General features: G+C 39.2%; 2 protein-coding genes across 2 annotated transcripts; one reads left to right on the forward strand and one right to left on the reverse strand.

The window, feature by feature from the left end:
* Nucleotides 1-1,390: 1,390 nt before the first annotated feature.
* Nucleotides 1,391-10,642, forward strand: LOC115626765 (proton channel OtopLc). Its single transcript, XM_030522222.1, has 6 exons — nucleotides 1,391-1,659; nucleotides 6,810-7,259; nucleotides 7,378-7,524; nucleotides 7,988-8,205; nucleotides 8,727-9,728; nucleotides 9,806-10,642. The coding sequence occupies exons 1-6, from the start codon at nucleotides 1,550-1,552 to the stop codon at nucleotides 10,321-10,323; spliced, it is 2,445 nt and encodes an 814-aa protein (XP_030378082.1). The 5' UTR covers nucleotides 1,391-1,549; the 3' UTR covers nucleotides 10,324-10,642.
* A 1,602-nt stretch (nucleotides 10,643-12,244) lies between these two features.
* Nucleotides 12,245-17,919, reverse strand: LOC115626781 (double-stranded RNA-specific editase Adar-like). Its single transcript, XM_030522246.1, has 8 exons — nucleotides 17,511-17,919; nucleotides 16,673-16,855; nucleotides 16,326-16,606; nucleotides 16,112-16,262; nucleotides 14,883-15,048; nucleotides 13,204-13,303; nucleotides 12,655-13,137; nucleotides 12,245-12,384 (listed from the first exon to the last, which is right to left on the reverse strand). The coding sequence occupies exons 1-8, from the start codon at nucleotides 17,851-17,853 to the stop codon at nucleotides 12,286-12,288; spliced, it is 1,806 nt and encodes a 601-aa protein (XP_030378106.1). The 5' UTR covers nucleotides 17,854-17,919; the 3' UTR covers nucleotides 12,245-12,285.
* Nucleotides 17,920-24,814: the final 6,895 nt, after the last annotated feature.

Genomic DNA, 24,814 nt, shown 5'->3' on the forward strand with positions numbered 1-24,814 from the left:
TAAATTATTTGCTAGTTCGACCAAGACTTTGACATAACGGAAAATTTGATACTTTTAATCAATTGAAAATTAATAGATAGATAATCTTATTTAAAGAGGCAGGTATGCTTATAGCTTTCTTTGTGCCAAAATCTGAGATTACCAATACTTTGTTATCAGCTCCAAATAGACCGAAGCAGTTTCAATTAAAGCTCTTAACGAGCTACGAAGTAATTGCAATGATAATGGGTAATGCAAGAGAATGCAATTGAATCAATAATTGAGCAAATTTAAATTAAAAATAAATTAATAAGTTTGCAAATGTAGGGGAAATGATAAACAGCAGCTCTTTAATCACTGTTTTCCATTTAAGTTTCAAGTTGTTGTTTTAATGTGTAGTTAGATTTTAGTTTTTAAATAAAAATGTCTGCAAACTGCGTTTGTTCGAAGAGTAAAGAGAGATCCGTTGGTCTCCCACAATATGGTCATTCCTCTTGCAAAGGGAATTGATAAAATTGAACTCATCTGAAGCATTCCTTGTGGTGGCTATGCCACTTGAGTCAATAACAAAATCGACGGCGAATCATGAAATGCGTCAGCCAAGCACGTGACTCTTAATAAAAAAAAGGCACCAACAAAAATATTTTACTTCGTCAGCTTGTAGACCTTTTTTGCGAACTTTTCCACTTGAGTGCGAAATTAACATCATTCTGGCAATCTTGTATGCATTTGAACAAAATTCTTACATTTATGACTGACTGACCAAGCTAGTTCCTTCGACATTTTTGCCAGCTATACTAGGTGTTAACAATTTTAGCAGTTTCTATTTTTAACAACCGTCCGAAAGATCAACTCGCACTCTATTTATAACTGAACAAATCTAAGCAAGGAGGCACAAATACTTACTAGACAAAATCAATAATAGTCTGAGTTGTGTGCAAAAACAGTAACAACAACAAGAACAAAAACAACAACCAGTAAGCCTATTGCGAATAATAAATTGCTTAAGACAACAACGACAACAACAAAGGCAGCACTCAAGCACGTGAAATTAGATAAAGCCAATATTGAGGCTGCATTCTAGTCATGAAAGCCAGACTATGAGCCAATAGCTACAACAACAACAACAGCAGCAACAACAATAAGCATTAACAATAACATATATAGCAGCGCTAATCAAGCAGCCAAAATGTTGACGCCTTGCCTTCCCAAGAGCGTCAACGACTGAAATAATCGCCGCGAATCTTCGCCGCATTTAGTCTCCAAGTAGGCGTCGTCGTGCTTAGCCGTTTTAGCCGGGCCGTGCGCGCAATCGAATCGCACTAACAAGTTGTTCGGATCTGTGGAAGCTATCGTTGCTTATCTAATAACGTCCGCCTGTCCGCCCATCCGCCTCCCGGGCTCGATCACAGCTGATAGAAACGGCTGACGCCCAAAACGAGCTCCATAAGTGGCTGGCGGTCCGAGTGCTAACAAATAATTCTCGCGCCTCGCTACAACTCCCGGCACCCCTCGACGACCCGCTTGTGATCGCGGGCCGGCCCGTTGCAGTTTTACCCTTCGTTCGGTCATGTCATTAACCAGTTTAGACGCCAACGGCCAATACTATGAGCACGTTAATTTGTGGAAGTCAAAGCAGCGGGTCCATTATCGGGATGACGTCGTTAATCATAACAGGAAGTGCGTTCCACATTTTCACTCACATTTTCCATCTCAAGTGATCCGATCTGAATGCGCAGTTGTAAGCACAACTCACTCACACAATCACACACTCGAGAGCCACAAAACAATATAAAAATTGTATACGAATCACTAAACAAATGAGAACGATCGTGTTAATTGAAATGATCGTTCATACTATATATGTATGTATGTATACAAGTATGTGGCCCATAATGTGTGCATGCAAATTTATGTTGTTGTTGTTGTTGCAATGGAAGGAACAGATATGTTATAGACATGTTATAGACATGTTATAGATACAGACAGCTTCAGATATGAACACCTAAACTTTTTAAACATAGCAACTAGGGATCCCCAGACTTGATCTGCAGATGTAGCTTCTCCATATGCAAGCTAACTCTTTGAAAAGACATTTGTATCCTAATTATTTCATACAGCTGTCATTGGAACGATCTGTGCAAAAATAACACCCAATAAAATGTGGTGCCTCGCTATAGTCATAAAAATCGGTGCACTATATCATGTATGTACACAAATCGCTTAGTGATTAAATGTTTTTATTTATCACGATATCGCAATAACCAATCTCATGTTGCAATAACTTCGGTGCCGTATATCATATACTTGTAGCTGCTTTAAATCGATTAAAAGTTCATATTCGTTGAAGAACTATGGCAGAGAAAAGAGCGAAATGTTTTTATTAGAATTTGGCTTAAAGGCGTTCCGTAAATTCCAATTAGAACGAAAAACAAAGTTTCATTTACATGATACATTTAATATTTTGTCAAAAATTATCGAAATTTTCTAAAAGCTGGCTAATTCAATAAATATAATCATTATCTTTTTAATATGTATTTGAAATTGGCCGTGACTAACGATTAGAGTCGTAAAAATATTTATCGGGTGATTATTTCTAATATATTGTAGAATGAATAAGAAAATGCAAAACAATTGACAAAACATTTATAGGGGAGTGATTTAAGTTCTTAAAACATAAAAGACCTATGAGACCAGACAAGAAGATATAATCCTTTTTGTCCCGCTTAATGTTTGTTGGATCTGCATGGAATCTGAAAATTCAAAATTCCAAAAAAAGAAGAGAAATAAACTAAAAAACAATTAATGAAATACATACCTTCATAATATTTTTAAATACTAAATAGCAATAAAGAATCTATATATTTCTTCAATTATAGCTATTTGCCAACATAACTTTTATAATTAAACCCTTAACAGGAAATATTTAACAATAATACCAGAAATTAAAGTCTATAATTAAACCCTTAACAGGAAATATTTAACAATTATACCAGAAATTAAAGTCTGAGTCTAATATTGCAATTCAAATTAAATTCGATTAAATAAAAGCTTATGATGTTCAAAGAATAATTACTATATAGCCGTAGGAAGTTGGCAAACTATATAGTAGACGATTCTATCTGTATTAATTATTTCAAACGTCTATATGGCTTCTTTATATCTCCACTCCGCAGCTCGAAGAGCTTAATTATACTTAATTTTAATTATTCGTTGGCGTTGGCGGATTCCACATTAGCAATCTCATCGTGCTTTAATTAATTATATAGTTTACACCTCAGTCTTGCCTATTGACATGCTATAATCATGTGTGTTGAAGGTATTGAAATTCGCATCGATTTTTCCATCAATGCAAACAACTCGAGTGGCATAGAATAAAGCTTTGTTCAATATTTATCACCAGTCATAATTCCCATCGTAAACTCTAGCACTATATAGTAGAACCAGACTGGCAACTGTGTAAATATTTATCCACATCTCATGCAAATGCGCTCTAAAAGAAATACAAGATTCTAGTGTGAACAATCAGACATAGACGAATGCCAAAAGCCCTACAACACTGGAAATTATCGGTGTGTTTAATGGAGAGAGAGAGAGAGTTCAACCCAACTCCATTTAAAAGTATTACTTTCTGCACTCACTTTTGTCTGTTTGATCCGATCCAATTCAAGCCGATGTGATCCGAATCTATTTGCATGTGTACTTAACAGGTTCCCGTTAATTATTAAACATTGATGCAATGCTGCTGCTTCTTAGTCAGTCCCTTTGATCGGAATAGTCTAAACAGGAAAAATTCGGTTTTAGCAAAATTAACACATTCAGTACTCAATAAACAATTCGCCCGCCGACAACTTGCCAACACATTTGATAAGCTACGTAAATCTACGGCTATGAACGTGTGTTCATTTCTGATTTTCACTTATTTAATTAAAGTGCGGAGCACTATATGAAAAAAATTAATTTCAACTTCAAAGCAAACATCAATTCAATGAATTCAAATCAAGCTCCTACACATGTCCTCGGTAGAATTAAAATTACAAAGAAAATACAAGCAATGTGGATACTAATGCCTTTTATTTAATAGCTAACAGGCTAAACAGGTTGCAAGAGTTAGTTCAACAAATAACGAGAAATGATCAAGACAACTTAATAAACAGAAGCTAATTACAAGTATACTAATAGAGCTGACTGTGCCAAAGACGTGACTTATAAAACTATAGTTTTAACATAAAACCCGATTTGAATCATGCAAGGCATTGTTGAATATATAGGGAGGAAGGGTACCTAAAATATTGCCGCCTAGGGAAGCTAATTCGCATACCAAGCTAAGGTGCTTTGAAATAGTTTTTAAAAGAAATAAATGCTCAGTCCATTTAAAAAATTTGCAGAAAAATAATAAAATACATAACTCCCATAGGCCGCTCAAAAGCAAATAGCCGGGATTTCGGATTAATTGTTTTTAATAGTATTTAAAAATAAATAGAAACAAAATGGCATGCAAACAAATTAGAGGGAAGGAAAAGACTTATTAGTCAGCCAAGTCTCGATCGTAGCTGAAAATATTTACTATTAGTGAGAAGAAGCAGGAGTTGACAGTAGTTGAACATTCCTTGTTAGGCTAGCAAGTGCTAAAATGTTTATGAAATAATGTGCAGAATGTGGAGAATACAAATACACAATTAATACTATTATAATCGAGCAAGATGCCAAGGGACTACTAAAATCCCATTTTGGTGACGAAAAACGAAAAGAATGGCTCTTAATATTGTTAACCGATTTGTCGGCCGTTCCCAATTCTTAATCAGAAATAATTCGACACACACGAACAATAATGCAATATGTTTAGGTGTTAAATCGCTAGCGGTATATTATATAAAGGAATATGAAGATTAGCACAAAATTATTTAAAGGGAGAGCATTTTGCATTGCCAGACGAAACATTCTTATAAAGCTTCATTGCGTCCAACAATATAACAAATTTCAATGAAGTAGTCTACTCTTCTCCAACAGATACTGCTAATGCACATTTTAAAAGGCCTTCAAAATAAGTTTTAACGTATAAAGTCTCTATTTATTTATTAGTATCTCTTTGATCGCCTTCAAAGGTGATTGCCCACTTCGGATGAATTTCTTTCTTTCTGGAATGACCTCTCCGAAAAACGATGTCCTTGAAGTAGTCTATTTAATTTATTAAATAGCCAGAACATTGAGGAACGATATGCGTTTTGCTTTTGGCGCAATTGTCACGAAAAATAATTGCAATAGTGCAGTGTTCTTGGAACCAAACGAGAAATAACTTTTACGAGGCACACAAGTTATTTTAAAATGGTGTTTGGCTGATCCATTAGAAATACCAACAACATCAGTATTGTCTCCGATTTGCCTAATGTCCTTGGTCGTCTTTCTCGAAAAGTCGAAAGCCTTCCACTCTTTACACCAAATTTCGCCAAACTTCTTTGCTGAATAATTTCGCACATTTTTAAAATAGAAGAGAAAAATGGATTGGAATTTGAGACACATTTGCTGAATTGTCTTTGAAGACGGAGTAGTAATAATGGGCTTTCACAGCTTCAAATCTAAGGTACAAAGGAGTGTGAACATTTTAGTTATGACTTCCTAAAATTTTTATAAAATCTAAAATGGGAAGTTTATTAAACAATAATCAATAAATTTTGTTTAAATAATTGTAGCTATCAACAGGATCTATAAAAAATTAAATATATATCTTTAAAACGTGCCTCCTTATTAGTGCTAAATCCCCTATTTACCACCTATTATGTCCCTATACAAATCAGTTCAATTTGTTTATCACGCAAATTCATTTACAAAGCGCTGATAATTTTCTCATTTTACAACCAATTACAAATTTCGCATTTCAATTCGTGTAAGACACGCCAAAAGGCAAGCAATTCAGTATGGGTGTGTGTGTCTGTGTGTGTGTGTGCGAATGTGTATTGTTAATTAACAAGATATACAAGGCAGAATAGTAACAAACGAAACAATCACGCATCCGCACTGAGACTTGAGACTTGAGGCTTGAGATTTGAGGAGACATGGCGCAGCGAAAAGAGAAAGATTGGCCAGAAATTTGAAAGCATGCGATAATATTGTATTATGGTAGGAAGATACCTGTATTTTATCATTTCCTTTTCTATTTGCACAACTGCCAACAGCAGCAACAACAACAACAACAACACTTAGACTTGCATTGTAATTGATTGATGATGAAACGGGGCATATGGACGGACATGCATATGACTTTCATTCCCATATCGTTATCAGTAGCGGACAGGCACAGTGTTCAGTCTCAAAGTGCCGCCGTTGCCTCATTAGCTCTCTACATGTATGTATATGTATAATACAATATATATGTACATACATATATGTATATACATGTGTATGTGCAGGCTTATATGGGCGCTACGTGAAAGCGGTTGCGCACGTGCCTCCGTCGATATGGGGCCCAGCAATTGAATTTTGGTTGGCTGTGAAATCAATCAAAAAGCCATCAAGCACCACACAGTCGCAATGATTACAGTCTCACCCATAAGATGGATGTCGCTCGGTGGCAGTAACGAAATATGCCAAGTTGACCATAACGTGCCAACTGGTCACGACGCAGTCAGTTTGATTGCAAACCTTAAACTGGCCGCAGGCATTGTCCGGCCCAATTTTGACTCAGTACATTGCTAAAGGGCGTGCGTTTGTGTGTGTGTGTCTGTGTGTGTTTGTGTGTGTGCGTGTGTGTTGGTGTGTCTGTGTGTGCATGCAATTGTCGCACGGGCTCGTCTGCCGTCTTATCTCACCAATGACTCTTCATCTCACAGCAGCAATCATACCCCAAGTGGCAGCTGTGAATACATTACCATAAAGCAGCGCAACAAATCGCCCTCTACGACCCCAACCCTATTAAAGTCATCATCGGCGCCGGTCAATCCGGCCATCGCTGCCACCTCGAACGCTGTAATACGATACGCTCGCACCGCCTGCGATCATTGCGGCCATCATAACATACCGATGATGTCGCCCCCCATCTCACCGCTGGCCAAATCTCAGACCAATCTGGAGCTGGTGGAGCACGCCAGTCAACGTCAGGCGCTGTTGCCCGTGCCGGCTATCACCAATGGCATGCATTCCAGTGACACGTCCTGCACGCTCCAAGTATCACGGCGACCCTCCATATTGTTGCAGGAGATACTGACACATCGGCCGCCACTGCTGGGACGCAAGGAGAATGGCAATAACAATTTTCTATCAGCCCGCAGCGCCAGAAACGGCGGGTACTGCCCACATTCTATATTCTGTGTGTCCTCTGTGCGCATCTCATCAACCAATTCCCACAATATCTAACTTCCACTCTCTCTTTCTCTCTTTCCCTCTCCCCCTCCCCCCGTATAGAAATCTCCAGGCCACGGCCAGCGGCAGCACCGCCACCATTAACTTTCAGAGCGGTACGACGAGCGCCCGCAATGGCTCGTACTACGACAATGGAGCCAAGAGCATACAGGCCAAGCACCAGAAGGAAAAGAATCGGCGCACCGGCAAGTAAGTACAGTTGCCTTCAACTCCAAGCCACTAATCCAAAATCTGACCAATCAGATTTTCGTTCATAAAAGCAAAATATTATGAGTCAATCGGATTGAACATATAATTGGACTGTGATCCGTTTATCAAACCATCTGTGATAAAAAAAAAACAAGTAGTGAAGCTAAAGTCGGGTGTCCCGGCTTTGAAATACTCTTGTTTCATCTATGGGTGCAATTGATTGCAAATAATTTAATGGGCATATACAAGAAAAAGCATTCATTCTATAAATTCCAGAGCTTACAACCACTATTGATTTCAAATCAAATCCAAAATTGGCAATCAAAATCAAGTACATTCAAGCTTCCGCACTTTCTGGTCAAACCAACATATTTTTGGCTTTCAAGTTCATGCATTTATAAACTATTAATGAATACATGCATACCAATACATAACATATGTCCTGTTTTCCTTTTAAACATAGCGATGCAATCAGCTCGGCACTTTCCGCCACGTATTGCAAGCTGCTTGTGCTGCTGGGCGTCTGCTTGCCCATCACTGAGGTTATCTCGGATCAGATACCCACATACGTCTATCAAGGATTCTATGTCTACCTATATGTGGGCAGCATTCTCTTCGTCATCTTTCTGTACATCAGCGCCGTTCGCAATCGGTCACTTTTTAATGCGCTCAAGGATTTTCGTAAGTATCAAATGAATTGCACCTTTTTTTGCTAAAGTGAGGACGGCCTTGACTTTTCCATACTTTCGTAATTACTATACAAGAGATGCAGCTTCCAATCAAGTGAGTTAGTAATTGTAATTGTCTTCCTTTTACTATATAAACGATCTAACTTAGTTCAAAACAATATTTATTATTTCTCGTTGAATAAAAATTTTCACTTAACGTCCTCTTCTTATCGCTGGTCAGTTGATTCATTCTTATGTGTTATCGCTTTTTATCGATTATTGATCACTGTTAATTGTTAGTCACTACTTGGCTTTTCGATTCGATCACTATTGGGTCACTGCTTAATTATTAGCGGTTAGTGATTACTGAGTGTTCCTACTGTTACACAGTTAGGGCATTCCTAAAATTGGTTGGCTTAGCATCCCTTATACCTTATCATAAAAAAAAATAATAAGAGTAGTAAGACTGGCTTTGGACCCCCAAATCACAACATAAGAATACCCTTAACTGTGTTTTCTTTCTACTGCACACAGACGAAAAGAACAGTAACGTTCATTTGAAGCACAAGGTCACCCACTTCGGGAGCTTCTATTTGCGGGTGGGTGCCATTGCCTTTGCCATTGGTACCATGGTCTATTCGGGCCTGGAATTTGGACAGTTCTTTGAGCTGAACGGACAGCCCGGCTGCCATGATGCCTTTGTGGCCATTACACCAATCTGCCGCATGGTGCTGTGCATCGCCCAAGTGCAGTTCATCTTCCTGAACACCACCTACATGGACATGGCACGCCACAAGGTAACCTCGCGGTTCGGCCTCATGCACATGGTGGCCACCAATCTGTGCGAGTGGCTGTATGTGCTGGTCGAGGAGACGAAACACGAGATATTTCACATAAATCACAACGATATCGATCCAAATGATCCTATGATGCACGCCGGCGCACACGGTGGTCCCGACTGGTCGGCTATCAATGCCACAATGCACCTGCCGCATAACCAATCAACGCAAGGGCTACTCGTCAACATGACCGCCACCGTGCTCAACCGTACGATGGCGCAAAACCACCCGACGCAGGGGGTGCTCGTCAACATGACCGCCACTGTGCTCAACCGTACGCTGGCGCCTATGCCTGAAGAGGGTCCCTACACCGGCTGCTCCCGCACTACGATTATGGGAGCCCTTGTGCAGCAGCTGTCACCTTTCCTGTTTCCCTGCACCATCGAGTATTCGCTGATTTGCGCCGTCATTTTGTACGAAATGTGGAAGACCGTCAAGTCCATACCGGATATTGACAGGTCGCGCAAGAATTCGGTGAAGCCGGTAGCCCAGAAGCCAGCCCACCACTTTTCCGTCGACTGCTCACAGTCCCACAAGGGTCTCTTCTTCGGCATACTGATCATCGTGATGACAATCATCTCGATGATAATGTACTTTGTGCTCTACACGCAGCCCGGCTACGAGCTGATCGCAACGCAGGAGGTAACGCTTTGGGAAACGATCATCTACTTCCTATGTGCCGTTGCCGTGATATCAGGTTGGTGCTCCTTGCATCCAATCATCTGCATTTATAGTATTGTATAACGTGTACGCTATTTCAATATTTCAATACAGGCATGATTGTCATGCGCGATCTCAAGTATATCAAGGACACCACAGACGAGCACCACTCGATGGATCTGGACAATCTGCTGTTGGTAGTGGCCCAGACGGGCGTTTACCTCTATGGCATGTTCAGCATACTGGGCAGCTATTTTGCCAAATGGGATACTGTACCCGATCGCGTCGAGGGCATCATTGCCGAGGTGTTTGGTGTAGCCCAGACCTCGCTTCAGACCATGTTCATATTACACTCAAGCCATAGGCGCTGCAAGGGCGCTAAGCAGGTGCGTCGCAAGCCAGGCCGCGAGATCATAACGTTTCTGCTGGTCGCGAACATTGCCATCTGGTTTGTGAACACGCTCATTAAAGGACGTGCCGTGTTCCGTGAGTCGCATCTGACCTTTTTTGGCATTTGGGGCTGGACGATCATCACGCACATTTCAATGCCGCTGGCCATATTCTATCGCTTCCATTCGACCATCTGCCTGTTCGAGGTGTGGAAGATAGCCTACAAGGCCAAGGCCCACTAGTTGTAGTTGGTGTTGACGCATAACCGAGTACTACTTATATATAGCAACATTTTTTCTTTTTTTTTTTTTTGTTATATCCGTTACTGTTTCTTAAATTATTCATAGTGTGTAATTAATTTAGCGTCTAATTAAATGAAACTAAAGCGAAGAAAATTGATTTTTGCGCATCAGAATGTTCACAATTTTGCAAACCCAATGCATGTCAATTAAGTGAAGAAATTGTAAAAGCTTAACATAGATGGCGCTCCAAAACGAAACCCCTATATAAAATATAAGGGTGAGCGACACCATGCAACAAAATTTATACTCAAAAATAATATTCCTCCCACAAAAGGATACAAAAATCGTCTTTGTTTTGTGCAAATGCAAATCGCTTTAAGGGAACGCCAAACGGACGGAGATGTGGCCGACATTATTATAGATATACTTGTACATATGTATAATCAGCTTGACGAAACGAGTCGATATAAACATAGGCGGACATGCCACTTATGTGTCCGTCTAAACAAAACTTGTTTTCTAAAGCCAACCATATTGGTATCCCAAACAGATCCATGCAAAAGTCATTGTAAATCAGACAACTATTTGTTTATTTGGATATGTATCATGAACAAATTTGGTGCTTGTGAGCCTTCTCACAATATTCTGCAATGTCATTTAAATCAGCGGAAAATATTATATTGAGATTTATACATTTTTTATTATGTCTAAGCATAATCTGATCCATCCAAGTGTACGACTTTGACTTTCATCGGCAATGGCCCGTACGCCCTTGCTTATCACAGTAGGATATTTATGGTGTTAACATAAATATTTTTCGGAAAAAACCAGAAGAGCCGACGGTAAAATTTATTTCCTACACGATCACGATCCTAAACAATCCAGTAAAGGTACTAAGAACTTGCTGCTTAAAAAAGTCCGACGATAATTGAATTCACATAAATGTAGAAACTTTTAGAGCGTATCGTGCATGGAAAGGAAACATGACTTTACTAGATGTTAAAAATTTCAGTGAAATGTAGTTGGCACAACTGAATATTAAATTAATTTACAGTTCATTTTCAATTCATTCATTTTCCTTTTATCAAAATATTTGGGTGCCTTTCGATATTGGATTTGGACTCGTCAGATGATAGTCGCATGGCCGAATGAAAACCCTTACCCTGGGGGACTTCCTTCCTTTGCACAACAAAATAAAAATAAAACAAACTCGTATAGCGTACACACATAAGGCATCTTTTTGCATACTTTTGTGTCGCTAGCTCTTATAGTGTCTGAGATCCAGGTGTTCATACGGACGGACAGACAGACATAGATCGACTCGTCTTGTCATGCTGATATACAAACTTTGTGAGGTCCGCCACGCCTCCTTCTGCCTGTTACATTTTTAACCTCCCGCAAACCTAATATACATACTCTTGTACATTTCATGTACAGAGTATAAAAAGTTGCAGCCTGTCGATTTTGTACCATAATCCTTTGATGGGGTGTGTGCTTAAGCTTGTGAACAGCTTTTGAAGTCCTGTGAATGCGCCCTCTGTCGACTACCAGAAAAACCAGTCGGCTTGAGCTTCCTATCGAAAAAGCTCTAATCTCTAATACTTATTTCATTCATTGTTGGGTAACATAAAAAATACAGATTTAAACAAAAAATTGTTTTCCATTAATTGAAATACTTGCTTTATGGTTTATTTTAAATGAAAAAGGCTTAAGGAAGCACAAGTAGAAATACATAGGATGCAGATAATTACGAAGTCAAACTTAACTTACTTTTGAGGCACATACTGTATATGGCTGTTTCAAGTACATGTAACTTAATTCCTAGTGTGGAACTTGATATTTAAGCAAAATATTATTAGTAAATTCGTTGTATAGACGAAAGAATGCACTTTAATGGAATTATAGCAAGTGATAAACATATGTGATAACTGTAAAAATAAGTAATTATTAATTAGCTGCGTTTCATTTGGCAAGTCTGAAGTTATCCTGCTCAAGGGGTTTCTTCAGCCAGCTGCCGAGATCCTCACGCTGAAATGCAGCAAATAACTCCTGTTTGGCAATCTGATCGAGAGAAGAAGGTAAGTTGATATTAAATAAAGGTTTAACTAAAGTCTAGTTATTCGACTCGCTACCCATCGTTCGTTCCGTTGGAACTATACTTTATTTTACTAGATTTGGTTTCTCTTAAAAAATGATTTTCCAATAAAAGCTTCATCCAAAACAAATAAATACCACATATAAATTGCTCCTTTATATTCTTAACAATTCTTCCCAGCCCTAAAAAAATATAGCCCCAATATTTTCAATTTTCATCATATAAATCCCACACACCTGGTAGTCCTTGACACTGGCTTTCGTCTGACCGTAGTCCGTGGTAACATTCCGGTTCTCTATTCCTGGTAAATTCTTTATAAGAAACCCGTATTTAACAAAGAATGCTTGCTTTGTTATGCGCGACACCCGATTTCCAATGGTACGGCCCTTCTGACAATTTACCACCTCGAGCTCCGTATCGCCAAAGGTCCAATTGACACTAAATAAGGGCGACTTATCGTGATTACGAGGCTCCTGGCACGTAACCATGGCCAGAAGTGGCTTATTCAAATGATATGGCGGCGGCAGGCCCTGTATAGACTTCTCAATCCGCCCGCACACCGCACGATACATGTGCTCCGGATGCAGCAGGCTGCCCAGCACAATCGAGTGCAGATACACCGGCTCAATAATGGAGGATAGCAGCGAGCCTTGTATGCCCACGATGTTCCAGCGCGCAATTTTGTCCGAACACGACATGGTTAGCAGACGTTGACAGCCCTGTGAACGCACGACGATGTACCGATATTAATATCTGGTGATAGGCAGAACTGAAATTGAACTTACCGGCATAACCCCGTCCCAGGTCTGTATACCGTCGCTGTTCTTCACCGGTATGGTGCCCTCGCCGGACTCGATTATCGTTCGCAGCTGGCCACGTGATTTTCTACCCATTAGTAGTTGTTTTAATTTGCACATGAGGTAATAGATGTCATTTTTTTGGGGGGTTGAACCGGAAATAATTAATTCAAAAGGCAAAGAAAGCGGGAGCAAACAGCATAACGATAGTGGTGCTTGTGATTTAAACTAACAGAAACCAAAAGCTCAAGTCATTTATAGGTAGATATCCAAAGTAAACAGGACTTTTTGAATCTAGCGCCCCTGGTGGCGCTATCTATATGTCGACTGGTGCGTTAGAATCTGCTACCTTTATCGATTATCCAGTTAGAATTTCATGATATTTCATCGATTGGTAGTGAAGTTATTGCGTTTTAAGTGTCAGTATGTTTGTGTTATCGGTGCGAAAATGAGCTTCGAACAAAGAGCCAACATTAAATTTTGTTTTAAAATTGGTAAAACTTTTACCGAAACGTTTCAATTGATGGAGCAAGCTTATGGCGATGATTGCCTATCCCGTAGCAGAGTGCACGAGTGGTTTCAACGTTTTCAAAGTGGTCGTGAGGACATAAATGACGATCAACATGTGGGCCAATTTAAATTCGTGACCACCGAAAATTCCATCGAAACTGTGCGTGAATTCATCAAAAGTCAGCCGAAATCATCATTGAAATTGATAGAAATGGAATTGAACATCTCCAAAACATCGATTTATCGCATTTTGACCGAACATTTGGACTTACGAAAGGTGTGTGCACGGTTTGTTCTGAACAAATAGACTGACGACCAAAAATTGCTCAGAATCGATCGACTCTTGTGACCGATTATTTGACCAAAAATCAAATTTTAACCATTAACCACTCGCCGCGTTCGCCTGATATGGAACCTTGCGACTTCTACCTTTTCGGAAAAATGCATTTGCCCATGAAAGGAAAGCGTTATACAGACGTAGAAGCCATTCAAAAGGCTTGCACCGGAATACTGGCGGCCATACCGGCCAACGAGTTAAAACACTCGTTCGACATGCTTTTGGATCGTGCAAAAAGCTGTATTGAAGCAGAAGGAATAAAGTGATTTTGCCGAAAAAACCATTTGTTCTTCTTTTTTAAAAAAAAAAAGTCCTGTTTACTTAGGAACACACCTTGTATATGTAATTTGTAACATTCGTATTGTTTTAAACTGTTATTATACTCGCAAATATAATTCAAACTAAAACTGAACAGACTTTCGTGACCTTGTCAAGACAGTTTTAACATTGGCCTCTTACTTTCATATAAATCTTTATTTGGCGCACATTGCACGGATTAAAAAAAAAATCATTTTTCAAAATATTGCAAAACTCCTATCAAATACAAAATTAAATAAATATCAAAGCAATATTCTCATGCTCAAAGGCACCGAATAACGGTTCTGTCTGTATCGATTCGTCTCATCATAATAATAAATGTGCCTCTACCATGAGATCTGCCATACTTTTTAGTATACCCTTTCAGGGTTGAGGTACATTGTACAAAAAGGGTCAGGTTTGAATTGTATTTTGCGATTGATGAGTTGTTGTTGTATAGAGTTGAGTAGTAGTACATAGTATGTATATACTTGTATTATTTAAGAGGAGCTTGTGTACCAACCTATTTGGATGTTTGTCAACACTCGTGTCTTTTTCGTGGGGACTAAATATCCGTGCATCCCCACAAGGTGCTGTATTTATATACAAATGGAAATGTACCCCGGATTTTAGTTTATAAGGGTATTGCCCATCTGTATTCCTCACGAAAATCGACTGATATGCTGTTGCTATAATTAAGAAAAAAAAGTAAATAAAAACAATCGAATACAAATGAAATTACAGTAGAGTTTTAGGTTTCGTTATAAAATTTGATTTGTTTTAACTGCTTTTCATCTTCATCTGCTTTTTTGCTTCGAGATAAGTTTCAAAGAGTACAAGTTTTATAAATGTTTCCGTGTTCCTGAATAAAGAAAAAAACAAGAAAGGAATGCTAAAGTCGAGCAGGCTCAACTCTTAAATACCCTGTACCACCCCACAAAAAAGAAATTAAATTAATTAATTAATTTAATTAAATTAATTAACTACATTAATTTAATAAATTAACTAAATTAAATATAAAATATTCCATGCATGCATACATACATTTACATTTACATCAGAGTCGTGCCTTATGCGTGTTTGTGTACTTGTACATATGTATGTATGTGTGCATTGGGCCTGGTTATATGGCTATAACTTTCTTTCCGATCATTCTATCATAATGAAAGTTGGTATACGGATATATAATCACTAACCTAATGTGACTACCAAATTTTAGTTCAACATTCCAATTACGGGAGTTATAGAAAATCGTTACTAATAACCAAGTTTGGTTATTCTAGCTCTTATACTTTCGGAGATCCTTGCGTTCATAGAAACAGACGGACAGACGGACGGACAGACGGACATGGCTATATCGACTCGGCTTGTCATGCTGATCAAGAATATATATACTTTGTGGGGTCTACCAAGCCTCCTTCTGTGTGTTCCATGTGCACTCGCACAAAACTAATATACCCTTGTACCCTTTGGGTACAGGGTATAAAAAACCAAAATGCTAATTAAACGCCAACTATTTATCTCGCACACAATTTAGAAGTCAAGCAACTAGACGGGATAATACATACAATTACTCGTTAATATGTGTATAGTATACATATATCTGTACTATCTGTACCGTCTACAACCGACTGTTTCAAGTAGAAATTATAAAGCTACAGCAAATGCATGCACACACAAACGAACACCCACTCACGCCAGCTACTAAATGCAGTTTCAGTTGCAGTTTTAAGACAAATCAGAGAACCATACCCTGACTGCACTGTAGATCCAGTTGTGCATACAAGTACTTGAGAAGGCAACGCCTGGAGACGATTTCGGCGTGGGAATCGTTGAGCACAGCTCCATTGACACTCATGTGCTCGCCGCTGACGCACTTGGTGCCCGTTGAAACCGATATGACCTGCGATAATGGGAGACAATAATCAGTTGTCAGCACATTGCTCTTCTCACCTCGGGTACTCACCTTGGCTTCGCTGAAGTTCATGTTCTCCGTCATGACAATGCCCGCCAAAACCTTGCGGCGTGAGTACGCCTCCTGACCCTTAATGACCTCCATAAACTTTTCGAGCACCAGCTGGCCAATGGTGTCGGCATGAATCTGTGGCAACTCCATGGACGATGACTTGTCGTCGATTGGAAGTGGAACATTCTTCTGAGGCGCCATCATTGGACTGTAGGAGATATTGCAAAGCGAGGCCAACGCAGCCTTTGCGGCAGCATTTTTGGCCAGCTTTTTGGAGGGACCTGCCAAGGCAAAGCATAATGAGGTAATCTTTCATATTCTCATCTTTCTATATCTTTCTTTCTCACCTGTGCCATCGAACTTTTTCTCGTTGATGGTGACGGTCATCTTGAAGTGACAATTGTTCTGAGCATTGTAAAAGCTCATGCAATCGAAGTTGACGTCATTAAGGAGCTCGTAGAGGAGCATCACGGGCCCCTTGTCTGGCACCTTCTTCTGTCCATCAACCGCTATGGCACTCTTGTTAACATCTGGCAGGGAGGGGCGGAATATGAATAAGAAAACTGTTACAGGTTGTTAAGTTAAAAGTAAAAAAATTAGGCTTTGGTTTTTATTTAAAAACAAGAAAGGAAGTTTTTCTGTTGATCAGATGCATAAGTTATTATCTGAACGCATCAAAATTGCATTTTTTGCCCCCTTTGGAAAAAGCTGCAATATCTTAATAATATCTTAATATTTCAGCTGTATTTTAAATGTGTTTGAGTGGATGGTGTTTACTACAGTAAGACATCCTTCTTTCAAGTCTTACAGTTTCTTATTATTATATAATAGATAGATAGGAGAATAGGCTTGGCTTCAAAAATTTCGATCTCGATACATATTCGCTATTTATTCAGAAAATGTACTCCACATTCTTATACTATTTTAATAAATTGTTGAACATTATTCATAGGTTAGGACAACAAATATTATACCACAAATATATTATATTCTTTCTTCTTGCTTGTAAAGCTCTATAACACATAAACCTGTATTTGGCTCACAAGGTTCTCCTCATTAATTTTTATGAAAAAGCAATATAAATACAACACTACAAATATCACCAACAAAATAAAATTTTAAAAACATAAATCATTGGGCTGGATTAAATACTAAGTAAATCAATGTAAGGGAACGAATACTTGCTTTGGATCATGGGATCATACGTTTCAGGTAGCATGGGATTTACACACGGGGTGATAGCGAAGCTCTTTTCAAGCACAATCATAGCTTCAATTATTTGAACCAACTCTTGTTTGCTCATGTTTTCAATATCAATACCGTTTTCTAGATGCTCGTCGCTGGTGAAGTCCAAGTTGCCCGCTGGCTTCAGCGGCGACAGGACAGCGCCATCCTTGAACTGAATGAAGCTGCGCAGTGCCGTGGCAGCTGCCTCGATGCGAGCAACCTTTTTGCTTCGCCCTTGGCCCATGTACTTCTGGCCATCCACCTGCAATGAAACAATGAAAGAGAATAGCTTGGTCAGCATGTTTGGGGCATTCACAACGGACCAGCAATGCGTATCTCGGTCCACAAAGATTATAGCACCTCTTGCAGCTATTCTTCACTACTCGTACGGCATTAGACGAGCAACAAGAGCAGACAGCACTGCCTCTCTTCCTTTTCCGGACTTGAGATTTGTGTGTGAATTGTATTTCTTTGCAGGCTTACAAACTTTGGCTAAGTAAACACTCTTTCCCTTTCCCTTTACCTCGCATTTCACATTTCTCCCATCGCATTCGCCCTTACTTGGGCATTAGTTTATTTCATTTCGTTTTATTGGCTGAAGTGACTTGGATGAGTTAATACAAAGGAACACAGCTCACAAAAGCACCATGTGAACACAGGCGCCTAGAAGTAGGCAACGGCTGTTAAGGCGCAGCTAAGGCGGCACAGCGTGTGAGAACATGTCGTTGTTGTTGTTGTTGTTGTTGTTGTTGTTGTTATTGTTGCTCTTGTTGATATTTGTGTCGCAGCTCGAGTGGCAAGAACAACAGAGGAGACACACTTTGTCATCCACCGGGACCTGTGTGTGAGTACCAGGCATCGGGCCCACTCGACAGCACAAGGCAGTGCCCTCAACAGTGGTCATCACGAAGATGACGTCACGAGTGTATTGGAGCACATACCTCTGTTATTACTGTACAGTAAAGTACTGTACCAAATAACGCTTAAAATTCAATTAATTGCACTCTTAAGAACCCAGAGAATATTTTATTTAAATACTCTATTAACAACACAGTTCTTTATACCGGTTCTGGCTCTGCTAAATGGAAGCAAGGGAAAGTAAGGAGACGCATTCGATTTGAATGAAATAATTTTTTTTTCACGCAATGGCGACTTAACTTCTCTCTTCAACTATGAGTATAAAATGCAACATCTTCGACTTCAAAATTAAATTGGAATGTAACAGTTTCCTGACTATTTATGCGACCATCGACCTCATCGGGCCTGCCCACCTCCTTGATATTAAAATATCAAATCAAACGCAATATACACTTGCAGAATCGTACAAGTTTTAAGGCTATTGAGCTTCGTTTTGGTTCACAACACAAACCATTTTTCAATTGAAAGCAACACAATCTTTTGGAGCTCCACTTGCAAACTTACTCTCTTCAAAATTTCCACCACATTGGCCGCAAAGTTGACCGAGCCGCAGATGTGAGCAATAGCTGCCTGTTCCTGCACAGCCACTAGGGCTGCGTGATGGGCCGCGTCTCTGCCACTCCACTGCATCGCATTCTGGAGTGTTTCGCTCATGCGTTCCTCGCGTAGCGTTATTCTCTGACGCACAGCGCGTGGTATGAAGGGTCGCACCCGCACCATCTCGTAGCCTAGGAAGAGCATCTCAGGCAATTGACTGCTGAGAAAGGTGACGATGACGAGACCGGTGTCTACAAGCTTGCCGTTTTCCTTCTTGAGCATTTTTTTGATATTCGACACATTTTGGGACTGTAGGCGTTTCAAAATCGTTGCCTTGTCCAGCTTGCGCAGCTCTTGGGTGTATATGATGCCTTGGCAGTGCGGGCTTCTACAGCACTCAATGACGAGAACGGGCAGGTACAGGCCCACCCCGATTGGTAGAGCGCGAAGTGGCAATAACTTACGGGTCTGCTCCTTGGTGCGTGTCTTAATCAGGAGAGTGCCGTCGCCAGTTTTCTGGCACATGTCCAGCTCGCTGCCGCAAATGCCATCGATCAAATCTTTTAACATGAAGGCGTTAATGTTCGCCAGCGACATTGGCTGCGCCGCAGCCATAACTAAGTAGGAAGAGGCTTCAGCGGGCATGCTGCTAAAGCTTCAATGTCAGCGCACTATTCTTAATATACACAATAGTAGTATATGCGCAATATTTTGGTATCACACCGTCGCGGGCTCTTGATTCACTGAAGGCGCGTCACTCAACACTGATCTTGAATATCGGTTGCGATAAGCGTAAAAGCCGCCGCCCTGGCACCACGCTCTTTGTTTACAATTCCAACTTTTTATGCTGAGCATGACAAATTCGCTCAGCGAGATGAGCGAGAGTGCGAAACTTTTTGCTCTCACTGCACATTAGTTGTACATGCATACGAGTACATACATACATACATACATACATACATACATACATACATACATACATACATACATACATACATACATACATACATACATACATACATACATACATACATGTGTACATATTTATTTTTATGCACATCGAATCAAGATTCTTCTTTGCAGACTCAATTGGCAGCCTGTGTTGGAAAGATCGGACAAAAATTTCATTTTCATATTAGAGGCTTTGTCGTTTAAATGAAATGTAGGTCGTAATTGAATATCTAATAAAGGGAATTCTAACTTCTGTCATCATAGGATGGTTATGGCAATACATACACACATATGTATGTATGTATACTATATATGTTCTAATTTAAGCTAAATAATGCCTTATTAATATCTACATATGTTTATAAATACTACCTTTATTGTAAATAATATGTACTAATATTGATAAATAGTACTTAAATACATACATATGTACATATGTATGTACATATATATCTGTATATACTTCTTGTAATGTACTGAGAGTCAAATCGCTGTTGTCCCAAAATCGAATGTGCGCGCAAAATAATTGAGCATGTCGCGTTCCAACGCATTTCTTATCGCCTTCGCTCGCCTCAGTTTGGGGAGATCGAGTTTAGAGCGCTTTTTAATGCAACGCGAATCAATCTGAGAGAGAGAGAGAGAGAGAGAGAGAGAGAGAGAGAGAGAGAGAGAGAGAGAGAGAGAGAGGTAGCAAACTTTGATTTCAGCTGCTCTCGCCTATAATAAAGGGGAAACCGGGGAATAACCGCAAACTGCCGGACGCGAACAAATGCCACCAAGCGTGATACCAGAAAGCAATAAAACCCACAGCGGCTAGTGCTTAGTATCGTATATGTGTATATATATATATACATATGTGTATATCTGTATATGTGTATATCTGTATATGTATACCAGAGAACTGCAACGAGTACTACATTTTCGGTCATACTCGAGTATTTACCCATACTCGGTATGATTATTTCATTTGGGTATAGTGACAAGCAATGACTGGTTGCGAACGAGCCCTCAACGAACACTCAGTTCAAATCACAACTGCAAAAACTCAGAAGTGAGTACACAAGTATGTTAATGCATATAAATTAGAGAAGCCAAGAAAACTATTAGCGAAAAGAAATACCTTCCTTTTTATTTCAATTAAAAAAGGTTATGCTATTTTAATGTATATTAATTTGATTTTTTTAAGATATCTGAGTTCCTTTTTTATTGAAATAAAATCATGCTAAATATCATAATATAAAAATACATATATGTACATATGTATACATATGTTTTCTTTTCATTCTGTAACTCTTTATTTAAACAAGTAAAAAAGCTTTGAAATACTCTGTACATATGTTTACAATAATTATAGAAAATAAAAAAATTAAGAAAATAAAAAAAAAATTGGATCGATTTTACCTTTCTCGCTATTCGAACTCACGTAAAGGGTTTATAATTGCACATTTACATAGCAATTGCGTCTGTGTGGGTGTATGTACAGTGGCTCACAGCTTATTTCAACCAGCACCCTTAAAAAAATTGTAGCCTCTGTAAAATCTTAACTAAAAGGGATATCAAAATAATTTAAACGCAATTAGTTAGTCTGATGACTTAACTTACAAAATTTAACTTCATATATTTTTTAAGTATTTTTCTAACATTTTATAATAATTAAAAACTGAAAATTCAACGAAAAACAATGCCACAGCTTATTTCAACCACTTAATGTATTACATTATTACAACTACGTTTTTGATCAATTAACTAAATTTAATACTTGGTGTGACCACCCTTTTGATCAACCACCATTTTGAGCCTTTTTGGCATTGATTCGACCAACTTTTGTGTCACTTGTGGCGTAATTTTGGACCATTCGTCAATCAATGCTGTTTTGAGGTCGGAAATGTTTGAAATTTTGCGTTTTCGAATGTTTGCATCCAAAATTGACCACAAATTTTCAATGACATTTAAGTCAGGTGACTGGGCTGGCGGTTTCATAACATGCGGACAATTCCATATCATCCAGGTCTGCACAATGCCCGCCGTATGCTTTGGGTCATTGTCTTGGTAAAACCTAAAGACGTCCCTTATGCCCAGTTTCTCGGCACTTTCAATCAAATTGGACTTCAATATTTCAAGATATTTAGTTTTGTCCATTGTCGTCTCAATAAACTGTAAGTTTCCGACGCCGGCTGCTGACATACAGGCCCATACCATTACGTTGCCACCGCCATGCTTAACTGTAGCCCTTAAATTTTTTGAATCGAGTTCTGTGTTTGGCTTACGCCACACATATGAGGCTCCATCTGATCCAAAAATATTAAATTTGGACTCATCACAAAATAACACTGTACTCCAGAAATCGTTATCCTTGTACAAGTGCTCCCGGGCAAACTTAAGGCGACACGTCCTATTTTTCTCGCTTATAAAAGGCTTCTTGCGTGGTATTCTGCCATTAAAGTCGTGTTCCCGAAGCACGCGACGAATTGTTTCTGGGTGGCATGACTTGCCCAACTCTGCCTCAACATCATTGGCCAGTTTTGGAGCTGATAATCTTGGGTTTTCCTGGATTTTCCGAACAATATAGCGCTCATCCGTAGAATTAAAAATTTTATTTGGAGCATTTCTACCCTTATCATGGGTTCTGTTCTCACGAACAAATCGATAAATGATGCTCTGGACTGTGGAATCATTAAGTCCAACCATCTCTCCAATTTTCCTGCGGGAATAGCCCGCTTTAAAGTGCCTGAGAACAAGTTCTCGCTGCTCAATAGTAGTGCGTGGGCCCATTTCGCTAAATACACTTTTCTGCAAGATCCACTCTCAAAGTTTAGCAAAAATATATTTCACCATATTGCGAAAACAATGACTAAAGCATAGAAAAAAAAACTACCGTTACATCGTAGAATAACAGATCTTCGCTCAGCTGTAAAGTATGTGGTTGAAATAAGCTGTGGCATTGTTTTTCGTTGAATTTTAAGTTTTTAATTATTATAAAATGTTAGAAAAATACTTAAAAAATATATGAAGTTAAATTTTGTAAGTTAAGTCATCAGACTAACTAATTGCGTTTAAATTATTTTGATATCCCGTTTGGTTAAGATTTTACAGAGGCTACAATTTTTTTTAGGGTGCTGGTTGAAATAAGCTGTGAGCCACTGTATGTCTATGCGCATCTATTCGTGCCTGTATAAGCATTTTCGCAGTCAACCAAACAGCAACATCAACAACAGCCCCGGGTAGCGCTTGAGCAGCGCTTGATCAGCGCTTGAGCAGCGCTGCAGCAGGAAATATATTTATGGCTATAACTTCTTGTTAAATCGGTCTATCATAGTGAAACTTGGCATACGGACACATAATAACTAACTGGGGATATTTGCAAAATTTTAGTTTGAAATTCCAAGAATTACGGGAGTTACGATTTGCTGGGTAGAGGGGGGAGGGAGGGAAATTCCAAAATATACATTTTCTGCGTATTCACGTAAGGCATATGGGACTAAAATTTGGTGTTCCTAGGTCTTATAGTCTCTGAGATATAGGCGATTATACGAATGGAAAATCGGGAAAACCCCCATAGGGGGGAAGTGGGGGGGGGGGGGGGGAATCAAAAAAATAAAACAAACTCGTATAGAATAATTACATAACGCATCTTTGTGCAAAAATTTGGTGTCTCTATCTCTTATAGTCTCTGAGATCCAGGTGTTCATACGGGCGGACAGACTGACAGACGGACAGACAGACAGACAGACAGGACTAGATCGACTCGTCTTGTCACGCTGATCAAGAATATATATACTTTGTGGGGTCTGCCACGCCTCCTTCTGCCTGTTACATTTTTCAGCTCCCGCAAACCTAATATACTTCTGTACATTTCATGTACAGAGTATAAATACCTACATATACATACATGTTTGCGCATAATTGCAAACAACACATGCACGCACAAATACATACAAGTAAATATGTACATACATGCATTTTTTATACGGTCGGGTACTCGGGTATAACCCGCGCAATACTCGAGTAATACCCTGAACTGTTTGAAAGCAAACCAATCAATAACAAGATAGAACGCTACAGTCGAGCAAGCCCGACAGTAAAATAGCCTGTACTCTCCACAAAAAAGAAAAATTAAAAAAAAAAAATTTTAAAAAAAAATTAAATTATTAAAAAAAATTAATGAATTAATTAATTAAATTAAATTAGAATATATGTTTATGTTTAGTTTTAACAGCATACATTTACATCACGTGTCTATGTGTATTTATATGCGTGTATGTATGCAGCACAAAGTTGAACCAAAGCAGCAACAACAACAACAGCTGCGGGCAGCGCTGCCGACAGAGCTGCAGGCAGCGCATGAGCAGCGATTTTACTTATGGCTATAACTTTCTTCAGAATTGACCTATCATGATGAAATTTGGCACACGGACACATTAGTACTAACTGGATGTACCTACCAAAATTGATTTCAAAAATTCCGAGAATTACGGAAGTTATAAGAAAAAACACGAATTGCGGGGGAGTGGGGGGGTGCATCGAAAAAAAACTCAAACTCGTACTTTCTCGGTCTTAGGAGAATATGGAAACCAAGTTTGGTTATTCTAGCTCTTATACTTTCTGAGATCCTTGCATTCATACGGACAGACGGACAGACAGACGGACAGACGGACGGACGGACAAGGCTATATCGACTCGGCTTCTCATCCTGATCAAGAATATATATACTTTGTGGGGTCTGCCACGCCTCCTTCTGTGTGTTACATACATGCGCACAAAACTAGTATAGCCTTTCACCCTTTGGGTACAGGCTATAAAAATAGAAAGATTGCAAGTTCGATCATAAGAAAAATGCTGAGAGTACTCAACTCGTT

This window comes from Scaptodrosophila lebanonensis, unplaced genomic scaffold, assembly GCF_003285725.1.
Source record: "Scaptodrosophila lebanonensis strain 11010-0011.00,11010-0021.00 unplaced genomic scaffold, SlebRS2 tig00000089-arrow-pilon, whole genome shotgun sequence".
NCBI lineage: Eukaryota > Metazoa > Arthropoda > Insecta > Diptera > Drosophilidae > Scaptodrosophila > Scaptodrosophila lebanonensis.